This window comes from Mastigoproctus giganteus, chromosome 10 (genome assembly GCF_048544385.1).
Source record: "Mastigoproctus giganteus isolate SK-2022 chromosome 10, ASM4854438v1, whole genome shotgun sequence".
Lineage (NCBI taxonomy): Eukaryota > Metazoa > Arthropoda > Arachnida > Uropygi > Thelyphonidae > Mastigoproctus > Mastigoproctus giganteus.
Window position 1 is genome coordinate 61,096,991 of NC_143584.1, and position 14,641 is coordinate 61,111,631.

The following is a 14,641-nucleotide window of genomic DNA, read 5'->3' on the forward strand; positions in this document are numbered from 1 at the left end:
CTTAACTATTACTGCAGTCTTGTCTAGATGATCCTGCAATGTTTCTTTAATGCTTCAGTGATTCCATTATTTTCCCTGGAACACAAGTTAAACTAACAGGTCTGTAGTTACTTGTGTCACCAATTCAAAAAGTCCCCTGAATCCAAGGAAGCTCTCATAATTATGGCTAAGGGTTTGCTTACTTCCTTTGCTGCCTCCTTTAATATAACTGGATAGATCCCATCCATTCCAGGTGTCTTCCTTAAGTTTAACTTCAATAGTTTCTCCTCCACTTTGCTCTCAGTTATTACAAAATCACTTAGCTATATATATATGTTTCACCCATAAACAAATCAACAAGTTCTTGTGATTGAAGTGGCCTTTTGAGACAGTGATATTGCAAAGACAGCTGGTAAGTGTTTGTGTTGTTATTATTTACTTTATAAAATTAACCTTACAACAAAAAAATTCTTCGAATTAGATCTTTCATTTCCTAAAACTTTTAATACACTATTTAATTCTAAGAATTCCATTATAATAACCCTTAGTTACTGTCTTTGCAGTCACTGAAGAAGTAGTTAGAAAATACCATGAAATGTTTAACTCCATTATGTTCATATTTCCAATGTGAAAATAATCATAATAATACCACCATAGATTTTGAGTGCATTGTAATCTTCAAACAACACAGTTTACCTATTCATCATAATATACCCTTAATATCTTTAGCACCAATGTGAACAGCAATAACATCTTCGGTGTCCTTAGAAGATGATGTCTACTATACAATGTCATCATCTTCTGACCCTGGAAGACATACCCTGATCCTATTCCATTTATCCTTTTTTGCACAATATATTTCCCATTTCCCTGACAATAGAGTCACTAACAATAACTTCCTCCTGTGAGACCAGCACATTTTGTCTTGGGGATTGCTGCCATGTTGCCTCATGTCTAAGGTCCTATTCCATTTATCCTTTTTTGCACAATATATTTCCCATTTCCCTGACAATAGAGTCACCAACAATAACTGCCTCTTGTGAGACCAGCACATTCTGTTTTGGGGATTGCTGCCATGTTGCCTCATGTCTAAGTCCTGATTTTATCCTGGTTCTATTCCACCTATCTTTTTTATTAAACATATTTCCTGCTTCCATGACAAAAGTTACCACCAAAGCTACTTCCTTTTGGAACAGCACACTGCTATGAAGGATGTTATTGTCCTGTGTTGCACGAGTGTGGTCTCCAGCTCGGTGCTGGGCACTGAGTGCTTGTTAGGTCAATTTTTTTAATTTCGTCAAGGACATGAAGCCCTCATATAAGCCTATCAGAACTGATTTGGTCATTAAGTTCCTCACACTTTACAATGAAAGCACACAAAGACATCCCTCCCCTTGGCTGTATCACATCCTACTAGAGATAATTCAGAAAAAAAAAAAAAAACTATAGTTAGCACAAGTGTAGCTATGCTTTGCAAGAGAACCGCCATAAATAGCTTGTGGTAGGTTGAAAAAATTTAAGAGCAGATTGGCCAAATTATCAAAAAGAATGTTCAAAATTACCGTATTTCCCCATGTATAAGATGCTCCCATGTATAAGACATACCTTAATTTTGGGGCCGAAAATTTGAAAAAAAATGTATTACATAAAGTTATTTAACTCAAGTTTTATTCATCATAAAATTCATACAACTCCTCATCACTGTCAAAACTCCCATCCATTAGCTTGTCCTCATCTGTGTCTGATGACGAATCACTGTCTTCATATATTGCCTCATCCTCAGTTCCATCTATGGCATTTGAAATGCCACACTTCTTAAATGACTTGACAAAGATCTCAATCTTGATATTATCCCAGGATCTTTTCACCCAGGTACAAACTTCTCCTATAGTTGGTTTCTTCACTCTTCCTGCTGGTGTCAAATTGTCCCCAGAAGACTTCATCCATTGGTTCCATTCGTCTCTCATGGCAGCTTTGAAGGGTTTCTTAATGCTGACATCAAGTGGTTGGAGCTGAGATGTCAAGCCTCCAGGTTTGACGGCAAATTTTGTTTTTTGCTCTGCAGTAATCTTCTTTGTGTTTTTTGTTATGTGTGCCCTGAACTGATCAAGCACCAATAGGGCAGGTTTGTGTAAGAGCCCACCTGGTCTCATGCTCCAAACTTTCTCAAACAAGATCTTCATCCCATCCTGGAATGTCTTCTTTTGGCATTGTTTTGCATTTGAAAATCAGTATAGGAGGCAGCTTGGTTCCCTCAGCACAACAAGCTAGAACAACTGTATAATGGCTCTTTTCATGTCCACTTGTCTTCACAGTTACAGTTTTCACCCCCTTCTTATTAACAGTTCTGTTACTAAGGCGCATTTAGGGCTGGAGCCTCAAGCTGCGAACAAATTTAGACTATGTATATAAAGTGCTTAGCATCATAATACACAGCCATTTCTGAATAAACAGAAAATTTTTAAGGTGGCATCGTTTTAGGTTATATCTCATATTGTGAATACCTTCACAACGAGTTGCCATGATATTGCACTACTTCGAATAAGTAACGCTTCACCTAAGGAGAAGACTAGTGTTACTTATTCTCAGATAGGTACCACCACCCAGACAGCACTGTTTCAGGGCTATTTGATGTATGTATGTGAATATCTACTCGAATATCCACTTGTCCCTATTAGACTTAGAAAAGCAAAAAAGGTAGAGGGAAAGTTATAGTAGGAGTGGAAGAGGAAAAGAAACAGTGTAGAAGAATGAAAGGGACAGTAACTCCTTCAACTCACACCACTCAAAAACTCATAAACTCCTCGAATAGGCAACGCTTCCCCAGTGGAGAAGGCTGTTGTTACCTATTCTCGGAAACTCCGGACATCATCAAGCTCCCCCTAGCAGCACTGTTTCAGGGCTATTTGGCCCTTCGTCAGTGAGTGGGTAGGTACCCAAGTGATGCAATGATGGCAAAACAGTTATGAAGTATAACTCCACAATATGAGAGATGCCTGATGGTGTATGATGTATTTAGACTAAGGCGCATTTAGGGCTGGAGCCTCAAGCTGCGAACAAATTTAGACTATGTATATAAAGTGTTTAGCATCATAATACACAGCCATTTCTGAATAAACAGAAAATTTTTAAGGTGGCATCGTTTTAGGTTATATCTCATATTGTGAATACCTTCACAACTTCATCATACCTTCATCATTGCATCACTTGGGTACCTACCCACTCACTGACGAAGGGCCAAATAGCCCTGAAACAGTGCTGTCTGGGTGGTGGTACCTATCTGAGAATAAGTAACACTAGTCTTCTCCTTAGGTGAAGCGTTACTTATTCGAAGTAGTGCAATATCATGGCAACTCGTTGTGAAGGTATTCACAATATGAGATATAACCTAAAACGATGCCACCTTAAAAATTTTCTGTTTATTCAGAAATGGCTGTGTATTATGATGCTAAGCACTTTATATACATAGTCTAAATTTGTTCGCAGCTTGAGGCTCCAGCCCTAAATGCGCCTTAGTCTAAATACATCATACACCATCAGGCATCTCTCATATTGTGGAGTTATACTTCATAACTGTTTTGCCATCATTGCATCACTTGGGTACCTACCCACTCACTGACGAAGGGCCAAATAGCCCTGAAACAGTGCTGTCTGGGTGGTGGTACCTATCTGAGAATAAGTAACACTAGTCTTCTCCTTAGGTGAAGCGTTACTTATTCGAAGTAGTGCAATATCATGGCAACTCGTTGTGAAGGTATTCACAATATGAGATATAACCTAAAACGATGCCACCTTAAAAATTTTCTGTTTATTCAGAAATGGCTGTGTATTATGATGCTAAGCACTTTATATACACAGTTCTGTTACTTGGGACATCAAATTGAAGGGGGACTTCATCCATATTTGCAATCTGACCCAGCTCAAACTGATGTGTCTTCCGACATTGAATGACAAAACGATGAAATTCAAGGACCTTCTGCTCATAGCTTTCAGGCATCTTTTGGGCAAGTCTGGTGCGGTACGCATGCTTAGTCCATTCCGTTTCATGAACCTGAAGCACCAATTGTGTCCTCCTTTGAAATCAGTAACTTCTTTTTCATCAGCAATTCTTCTTGTCTCATGCTGAACCATCTTTGTGGACACAGGAATTCCAATTGCCCTTTGCTCTTCAATCCATATCTTTAATTCCCTCTCTAAATCAGGCCATTTTGCTGACTTGTCTCTCATGGCCTTCTTCTGCCATGGCGTTTTCAGTAGGGTTTCTTCTTCCCATAGCCAGTCTCGGATTGTTTTTTCAGTTGGAGGAGGACCAAACTTACGTTCAGCAGCACGATTTACATTCACTTTTGCAAACTGGATCACTTTTAACTTGAATTCAGCACTGTACGAAAATCTTTTCTGAGCCATTTCTGGGCAGAACATGGCAAAATGTAACCTAATATACCGGTAACAAGTGCGAAACAATGAGCGCAAAGACAACAAGTGCGAAAAAGCGGGAAATGCAAGTAAAAAAATCTACAACCACTGTATAAGACGCACCCAGTTTTTAGACCCCAAATTTTTCGAAAAAGGGTGCGTCTCATACATAGGGAAATACAGTAAGCGTTTTTTTTTTTTTTTTTTTTCCTTTTGGCTGTTGCTGTACAAGCTTGGGTTCCTTATTTAGAATTTAAGCAGTAATCCAATCAGAATAAGCTTAAAACGCATTACTATTCATTAATTACTTTTCTAATCTTTCTATTAGTACTGAAAAAAAAAAATTATATATTTATCTTGTTAAAATATATTAATAATATAAAGGAAATCAGATGGCATTTAATTGACTTTCACTGTTACGCAGCTATATTGTTTTTCACCAAAGCAGCATATCTAACCATGGAAGAATCTTCTTTTGAGGAGAGCGATAGACAGCGATCAATGTCACTGCCATAAAGGTTGGAGGAGAGTTCTGTGGAAGTTTGAGCAACTAGCCAAAGCTATAAACAGGGTTGAAGCAGAGGCGGAGTTAACGGCGGGCGCACCGGCGCGCGCCCTGGGCCCCGACTTCTGAAGGGCCCACGCAAAACCCCAACAAATTAGTTGAACTAATATGTTCAACTATTAGTTCAAAACTTTGTGATTATTATTATGCTATTATTAATTATATTATACATATATTATATTCAAATTTCATTGGAAATAAAACATTAATAGTATATAATATTTTTTATTTATTTAAAAAAAATGGTTAACATGTATTTTTATTTTCCCTGTCTCTCTTTTTTTTAAGGGGCCCAATATTTTCTTCTGCGCCCGGGGCCTCAACCGACCTTAATCCGCTACTGGGTTGAAGAATTAGACAAAAGCATAACAGCAAATAAATGATTACTACAACTCACGTGCAACTCACATGAGCCATTTCAATTGATCAGTTATGGAACTTACTTCGCTAATTAGTTGCCTTTTAAAAATGTGCATTTATGACTACATTGGAACATGATTATTGAGTCTGTACAAGGAAAGACTAAGATGAGATAACTTTAGTTGTTTTTCAGCAAGTGTTTAAAATAATCTTAGATGAATATACATTTTAGGGATACTAATATGATCACCATGGCATCCATGTGCTAACAGAACTATATCAATAAATTATGCTAACTGTTTTGATGAGACAGATAGGGACAACAGAAATAACATTACTAACTTTACAGAACTAATATTACTAAAAAACATAGCAAAATTACTTCTTAAGTTTGCTAGCAACCCTGCATGTATATCCTGCAGGATATGTCTGCCAGGGTCAAAACATTGATGCCGTAAAGCAGATAACTTTTAAGGGCACAGAGGTTGATATTGTTGTACATGTTGCCACTAATGACATTAAGAGTATGAGATCTGCAGATTTACTTAAAAAGTACAGGTCAATGTTGAAAAAAATTCACAAGTTAGAGTTAAATTTGAATGTGTCTGCAATTCTGCCCAGACACAATAGGAGGGAGTATATTATGAGAGCTTTTCAACCAATTCGTTTCTGGAGAGACTGCTTTACATGGATGGTATACACTTAAATAGAAAGGGTGCAAGAATATCTGCTGATGATATCAAGACAGTGTTAGGTGGGTCAGAAAACTGCTAGCTTCGGGGAATTCACAGACTAAAAGATTAACAGTAGCCGTAAGCAGAGGTGAATGTGATTCTTGCACTACTTCTATTACAATGAGCAGCAGCCTGGAAAGCTAGGTGCTGGAAATTTCAAGGACTCGAGGGAGTGATCACGGAACAAGTAAATACATGGGCTAAGGTAGGCTGTTAACAGTAAGAACAGGTGCATGTATACTTACAGTACACCAATGCTAGGAGTACAGTAAATGAATTAGATGAATTTGAAGTGCTGATCAAGACATCAAAGGCAGATACCATTTGGATATCAGAGATGGTTCAGATATCAGAAACACATATAAGCAGTGCAGAATTGGAATATGGGGAATACGATGTGTACAGAAAGGATAGACAGGTTAGGAAGATTATGCTATCAGATAAGAAACATAAAATTTAAGGGCACACACTTTTCTTTCCCAGTGCAACTCACATGAGCACTGGGAAAGAAAAAATGAGAGTAGGAGTGTGTTATTGGTCGAATAACTCTGAGGAGTACAATGAACTGTACAGAGAAATAGAGTGGGCCAGTAAATCAGAATGTCTTATAATGGGGGTTTTTAACTTCCCAGATATTGACTGGAACTTGTGGATTGGTCACTCGCACACCAAAACTTTTGAGGATTTACTGGATGCCTGTTTTCTACAGCAGCATGTTTGAGAGGCAACCAGAGAGAGAGAGAGAGGTACTCGATTGATTATCAGCAGTAATTATTTGTGCATTAAGAACTTGCAGATAAAGGAACCACTAGGTGGCAGTGATCACAGTGATGTGGGATTTAATTAAATATGTAACTACCATCAGGGGTAAATGGAAAGATTCTTGCTTTCGTAAAGGTGGCTATGGTGGTCTCACAGTTTTTAAATTCTATACTGTGGAACAAACTGTTGATGTTGCCAACAGCCAAATTTTAAATAGGAAGCATTCAAGGAAGTAACCATGAAAGCTACTAGGCTTTTCATACCAACTTAGAAATACTGTTTAAGATTTATGCTTAAATGGCTGTCAGATAAAAAAAATGAGACTTGTGGAGAAAAATGCATGGGATGCATATAAATTATCACATGATATAGAAGCCTATGCTAGATATAAGGTAGTCTGTAATCAAGTCACAAAGGAGGTTAGGCAGATTATGAGAAATCTTTGGCAAAATACGAAAAGAAAAACAGTAAAGACTTCTTTACTTATGTAAACTGTAGAAGGAAGTGGATGAACCACGTTGGTCCACTTGATATCGAAAGTTCAACTGTTAATGATCCTGATCAGATATATGACAAATTGAATGAGTATTCCACATCTACATTCGCACGAGGAATTCTAGAAGAAAGTGAAGGACAGAAGCTTATTAGTTCTTCAAATAGGCCTCTGGGGTTGGGTATACTCATACTATGATTTTTAGTGTTTCTCACCAACCATGGAATAAAACGAAAGACGAAAAACCCAAATTTTTAAAATATTTAATATTTACAATAAATTTATTTACAAACAAAATACCATATTACTGATAGCAATTTTAAAATAAGACAACTGTGATATACAGGATAATAAAATACCGAATTTAAAATGCAATAAAATATACTAGGTTGAAAGCGCTAAAATACTAACTGAAGCTTTCAAAGGCTTCTGCCTTCTTTCTCAACAGTGTAATTTCTATTCTGCGGTGCATCATTAAATACCAGCAGGTTCGCGGTGCGTCTCACGTGAACGTGTACTGTTCCCGTCAGAACCGGAAGTGGCTCGATAGCGTTTCAGGCAAAAACGTTCACCCCCTCCAAGGATTACCGCCTCAAAGAGGGGATGAATGCATGTGCCCCTATCTCTATTTATATTTTTCTCAGTAGAACTAATTCGCAAGCTCTCGAGCCACTTGCGGTCCCAAAATCTATGCGCCCGATCAGTGATGACCGCTTCATCTGGGGAGATTTGATGTTGCTTCTCCCAGAAATGTTCAGCTACGGCGGATTTACCATAGTCTGCATTTCTTATCGCATTTGTGTGCTCCCCCAGACGATCTTTGAGATGCCGTTTTGTTTCTCCCACATAACACTCCCCACATTCCGGGCATTTAATACTGTATACGACCCCACTTATATTTTCATTTAAGATAGGGTCCTTCACCTGTGACACGATTGTGTGCAGCTTCCTGCCTGGGAGCTGCACACAACGTGTCTGGTAATTCCTTAATACGCGAGCTAAACGCTCGGATAAACCCGGATAGTAGGGAATGTATGCGGTGGCTATTGGCGTGAAGGACTCACTTCTACTCTGCCCTCCACTAATGTATTTCTCTATGATCCTCCGGGGGTAGCCACACTTCAAAAGATCCGCCGTAACACGTTCATACTCAAAGTTTCTATCCTCTGAGGTACTACAATGGGATTTTGCCCTATCCACTAATGCTCTTACTACACTGTTCCTGTGATAATTAGTCTGCGCTGAGTTGTAGTGTGAATATTAGCCCCTGCACATAGATTTTCTAAATACTTTTGTTTTCAAATGCTGGCCTTCCCAGATGAAGTGGTCATCACTGATCGGGCGCATAGATTTTGGGACCGCAACTGGCTCGAGAGCTTGCGAATTAGTTCTACTGAGAAAAATATAAATAGAGATAGGGGCACACGCATTCATCCCCTCTTTGAGGCGGTAATCCTTGGAGGGGATGAACGTTTTTGCCTGAAACGCTCCCGAGCCACTTCCGGTTCTGACGGGAACAGTACACGTTCACGTGAGACGCACCGTGAACCTGCTGGTATTTAATGATGCACCACAGAATAGAAATTACACTGTTGAGAAAGAAGGCAGAAGCCTTTGAAAGCTTCAGTTAGTATTTTAGCGCTTTCAACCTAGTATATTTTATTGCATTTTAAATTCGGTATTTTATTATCCTGTATATCACAGTTGTCTTATTTTAAAATTGCTATCAGTAATATGGTATTTTGTTTGTAAATAAATTTATTGTAAATATTAAATATTTTAAAAATTTGGGTTTTTCGTCTTTCGTTTTATTCCATGGTTGGTGAGAAACACTAAAAATCATAGTAGAAGCTTATTAAACTGATTTTGTAATAACTGAGAGCGAAATCAAGGAGAAATTGTTGGATTTACACATAAGAAAGTCACCTGGGGTGGATGGGATCTTTCCGGTTATATTAAAGGAGGCAGAAAAATTATGAGAAATTCCTTGGTCCCCACTAACTGGATATGTGCAAATGTATCCCCAATTCACAATGGAGGATGACGCAAGTAATTACAGACCTGTTAGTTTAACTTCTGTTAAACTAACTGGTCTGTAATTCTGTTCTGGGGGAAATGATGGAGTCACTGGTTAGACAGTTATATTCAAGGAGGCAGCAAAAGAAGTAAGCAAACCCTTAGCCATAATAATAAGAGCTTCCATGGATTCAGGGGAGGTTCTCGTGGACTGGAGTTGTGCAAATGTGTCCCCATTCACAAAGGGTGACAAGTAATTACAGACCTGTTAGTTTAACTTCTCTTCAGAGAAAATAATGGAGCTAATGGTTAAAGAAGCATTGCAGGATCATCTAGACAAGACTGTAGTTATAGTTCATACACAGCATTGATTTCTTAAGGCTGCCTTATCTGACAAATTTGATTCGATACTATGATGTGGTCACAAAGGAACTGGATGTAAAAAATAATTTTAATGTCATATACCTGGATTTTAGGAAAGCTTTTGATATTGTTGCACATGGAAGACTACTATTCAAACTGGAGCAGTATGGCATTAAGGGGAAGTTGCTGCTATGGATAAAGGGAGGACAGAGAGCAGTAATCAGTGGACACTGCTCTTCGTGGATTAACGTTATTAGTGTAATCCCTAGGATTCGGTGTTGAGCCCATTGTTGTGTTCTATATTTATCAATGATATTGACGAAGTATATCAGGGTTAATTTCCAAGTTTGCAGATAATATGCTGTTGTTGTGGAGTTTTCTGGCGCAAGGGATACTTGGGCCATATTGTGCCTCCAAAATCAATGAAGATGATACAAAGGTTGGCAGGGTTGTTAATCACAGTACACTACTGAAACAGGATCTAGAAAAGTTAAGCAGATGGGCTGAGGTGGCAAATGAAGTTTAACATTGAAAAATGTAAAGTACTGCATATATGGGTAGCAGTAAACCCCAGAGTAATGTATAGACTGTCAGGTACTACACTCAGGTTGGTAGAGAATGAGAAATACCTACGGGTAATTGTGCAATCAGACATGAAAGTTTCTGAGCAGGGCAGACAGCTACAAGAGTAGCTCATGGTGTCTTGTCAATGATATATAGGAATTTTGCAAGCAGAGATAAGGATGTAATTATCCCCTTGTATAAGGCAATGGTCAGGCCACAACTTTGAGTACTGCATCCAAGTATGGAGCCCTCATTTAAGATGTTGAGCTGCTGAACCAAATACAGCAAAGGGTAACTAGATTGGTGAATGGAACAAAGGGTTGCTGTTACCAAAAGGCGTAAGTTCTGCAAATTGCAGTGTCTGGAGACTAGGTACCTGCGAGGTGATCTCATTAATGTGTATAAGGCCTTGTATGGTTTGAGCAAGCTCAATGCTGATGGGAGGATTGTTTCTCATTCTCAGATTACTCACCTGAGGAGGCATATATTCAAATTGAGGAAAGACAGTTGTAGCATAAATTGCTCAGAAATTTACCTTTAGCCAGTGGGTGGTTGATTGTTAGAACAAATTCCTATCCATCATAGAGGGGGGTTGACAACTTATGTTCAAGGCAGAACTAGAACATTTGGAATGTATGGGTGAAATGGGAAGGGGGTTTTTTTTGTTTTTTTTTTAAGCTGGATATAAGCTTGCTATCTTGCATCACATGTCCCTACTAAAGCTAAAGAAGTTTCGTGATTATTTTTAACAAAACATTCCTTTATCTAAAAAAATAAAAGTGGTTGTTACAGAAATATACCCACAATCTCCTACAAACTGTTCACGGAGCACAATTTGGGAACTACTGGATTGGACAACCAATTCATTCATGCTCAATATTGATCGCATATGACGATCACCAAACATACACTACTGCTTAAGCACAATCCTTTTGGATGTTCTACTGAAGTTTAACCTTATGTGCCCATTAAAAATGCCATTATCGAAGAATTACAGATAAATTCATTAGAATTGTGTTAATGGAAATCTTTTAATCTGTGGATTTCGAACGTAAAATATCGTGAATTTCAGCAATATGTCAGTTTATTAAGTTAATTTTGTTACTTACCTCTAAGATGTTGGCAATTAATTTCTAATCGATCAATTAAATTTTGTAAAATATCATCAATACTTTCTCCACTTCCAGAACCATCCATTACTGACAAACATTTACACACAAATTGCTCCGAATAAAGATTGCCAACTCCTAACCACAGAGAAGTAAGATACAGATTGTGACACTTTCTCAAAAACCCCCAGCGCCACGAGTATCAGATCTTTGAACTGACGCGACGATTAAAATCCACAGAGTACTAACACGCATGCTCATTATTAAAAAAAAAAAGCTGTTACTGTATTTGAAAAGATTAGTTTTCGTTGAGCGGCAAAAATTTGAGAAGCTCGAAAACTGGCTCTGACTGCAGAAAAATTTTGATGAGTAGAAGTTCTAATCTTCTGTTGTTGACTTTGAAAAGTTTGGTACTAATGGTAATGCAAATGCTAATGTTAAAGCATTAGCATTAGATCCTGTTGCAGTAGCACACTGCCATTACTTATGCAGATGATACAACATTTGTATCATCTGCAAAATTCGACACTAAGCCTGATATACCTTCATCAATATCATTGATAAATATACAAAACAAAAGAGGTCCCAAAACCGAACCCTGTGGGACCCCACTAATAACATTAGTCCACGAAGAGCAGCACCCATTAACTACCACCATCTGTCTTCTCCCACTCAACCATCCTTTTATCCATTGTAGCAACTTACCCTTAATACCATTCTGCTCCAATTTGTACAATAGTCTTCCATGCGCAACAGTGTCAAAAGCTTTCCTGAAATCCAAATATATGATATCAAAATTATTTTTTACATCCAGTTCCTTTGTAACCACATCATAATATCCTATCAAATTTGTCAGACAAGACTTACCCTTTACAAATCTATGCTGTGTCTGAATTATTGCTGCACACTTGTCTAGATAATCCTGCAATGCATCTTTAACCAGTGACCCCATTATTTTACCCAGAACAGAAGTTAAACTAACTGGTCTGTAATTACTCGTGTCACCCTTCGATCCCCCTTTGTGAATTAGGGATAATTCTGCACATCTCCAGTCCGTGAGGACCTCCCCTGATTCCAAGGATGCTCTCATGATTATGGCTAAGGGTTTGCTTAGTTGCTTTGCCACCTCCTTTAATATAACTGCATAGATCCCATCCACCCCAGGTGCCTTCCTTACGTTTAACTTCAACAATTTCTCCTCCACTTTGCTCTCAGTTATTACAAAATCATTAAGCACCCTGCTACAATTTGATAACCTTCTGCCATTTTCAAACCTTAATAACTCCTCATGTGTGAATCTAGATGCAAAATACTCAGTCAGTTTGTTTGCTATCTGAAGAGGATCATCAACAGTCGAACCATCGATATCAAGTGGACCAATCAGATTCATCCTCTTCCTTTTAGAGTTTATATAAGTAAAGAAATCCTTTCTGTTTTTCTTAGCATCTTTTGCCAAAGCTTTCTTGTAATTAGCATTAGCATTAGCATTAGTAGAGGCATTTGATGCAAGAAAGCAAGCTTATGCAGCATCAGCCAAAAAAAAAAAAAAAAACCCCACTACCACTTCACCCCTCTGTTCGTTGAAAATACCTGTCCAGCTGAGCCTTAAACTTATTTAGGCTATCAACCTCCACCACAAGGGATGGACGTCTGTTCCACCAACCAACCACCCGCTGGCTAAAGGCAAATTTCCGCACGTCTATCCTACATCTGTCTTTCCTCAATTTGAATTTATGCCCTCTCAGGTGATTTTTCTGAGGTAGAGGAAGAATCCCATCAGCATTGAGCATGCTTAAACCATTCAAGGCTTTATACACCTCTATCAGATCACCTCGCTGGTGCCTAGTCTCCAGACACTGTAATTTGCAAAACTTAAGCCTTTCTTCCTAAGAGCACCCCTTTGTTCCATTCACTAATCTTGTTGCCCTTCTCTGTACTCGTTCCAGCAGCTCTACATCCTTCTTGAAATGAGGCCTCCAGATCTGTATACAGTACTCTAGGTGTGGCCTGACCATCGCCTTATACAATGGAATAATCACCTCCTTATCCCTGCTGGAAAAATTCCTGTATATCATTGACAATACTCCATGAGCTACTCTTGCCGCCCGTCTGCACTGCTCAGAGAACTTCATATCTGCCTGCACAACCACCCCCAAGTCCCTTTCATTCTCTACCACTGTCAGTGTAGTACCACAGAGTTGATACGTTGCTCTGGTGTTGCTGTTTCCCATGTGTAGTTCTTTACATTTGTCAATGTTAAACTTCATTTGCCACCTCTCAGCCCATCTGCTCAACCTTTCCAGATCCTGTTGCAGCAGCATAGGGTCAGTAGTGTCTTTGACAACCCTGCCAACCTCTGTATCGTCTGCAAACTTGGACATTAAGCCCGATATACCATCATCAATATCATTTATAAATACAGAAAACAATAATGGACCCAACACTGAGCCCTGAGGGACTCCACTAATAACATCAGTCCACGATGAGCAGTGTCCATTGATTACCACTCTCTGTCTTCTCCCCCTCAACCACCCCTTTATCCATAGCAGCAATTTGCCTCCAATGCCACACTGCTCCAATTTGTGTAGCAGTCATCCATCTGCAACAGTATCAAAGCCTTTCTAAGATCCAAGTATATAATATCAAAGTTATTCCCTGCATCCAGTTCTTTTGTGACTGCATCATAGTATCCAATCAAGTTGGTCAGGCAAGACTTCCCCTTAACAAAACCATGCTGTGTCTGAGCTATAACTGAAGTCTTGTCTAAATGATCCTGCAGTGCTTCTTTAACCAGTGCCTCCATTAATTTTCCTGGAACAGAAGTTAAGCTCACAGGTCTATAATTACTTGTGTCAGCCTTTGATCCTCCTTTGTGAATTGGGGTCACATTTGCACATTTTCAGTCTATGGGTACCTCCCCTGAGTCCAAGGAAGCTCTCATAATTATGGCTAAGGGTTTGCTTACTTCCATTGCTGCCTCCTTTAATATAACTGGATAGATCCCATCCACCCCGGGTGCCTTTCTTGTGTTTATCTTCAACAGTTTCTCCTCCACTTTACTCCCCGTTATTTCAAGATTCTGTAGCTTAAAGCTAGAGTTGAATACACCTCTGGCATTCCCCTCGCTGAATAACTCCTCATGTGTGAATGTCGATGCAAAATATTCATTTAGTTTGTTAGCTACCTGAGCAGGATCATCAACAGTTGAACCATTGATATCAAGTGGACCAATTTGATTCATCCTCTTCCTTCTAGAGTTTACATAAGTAAAGAACTCTTT

At 38.8% G+C, this 14,641-nt stretch overlaps 1 protein-coding gene across 3 annotated transcripts in view; it reads right to left on the minus strand.

Annotated features, from left to right (window-relative positions):
- Positions 1–11,547, minus strand: part of LOC150079050 (cyclin-D1-binding protein 1 homolog) — a 287,955-nt gene extending 276,408 nt beyond the window's left edge. For all 3 annotated transcript variants that reach the window (XM_090382489.1, XM_090382488.1, XM_090382490.1), the window contains exon 1: positions 11,362–11,547. In XM_090382489.1, coding sequence (XP_090238615.1) covers positions 11,362–11,449 — 88 coding nt within the window. In that variant the 5' untranslated portion in view covers positions 11,450–11,547. The remainder of the gene's footprint in view (positions 1–11,361) is intronic.
- Positions 11,548–14,641: the final 3,094 nt, after the last annotated feature.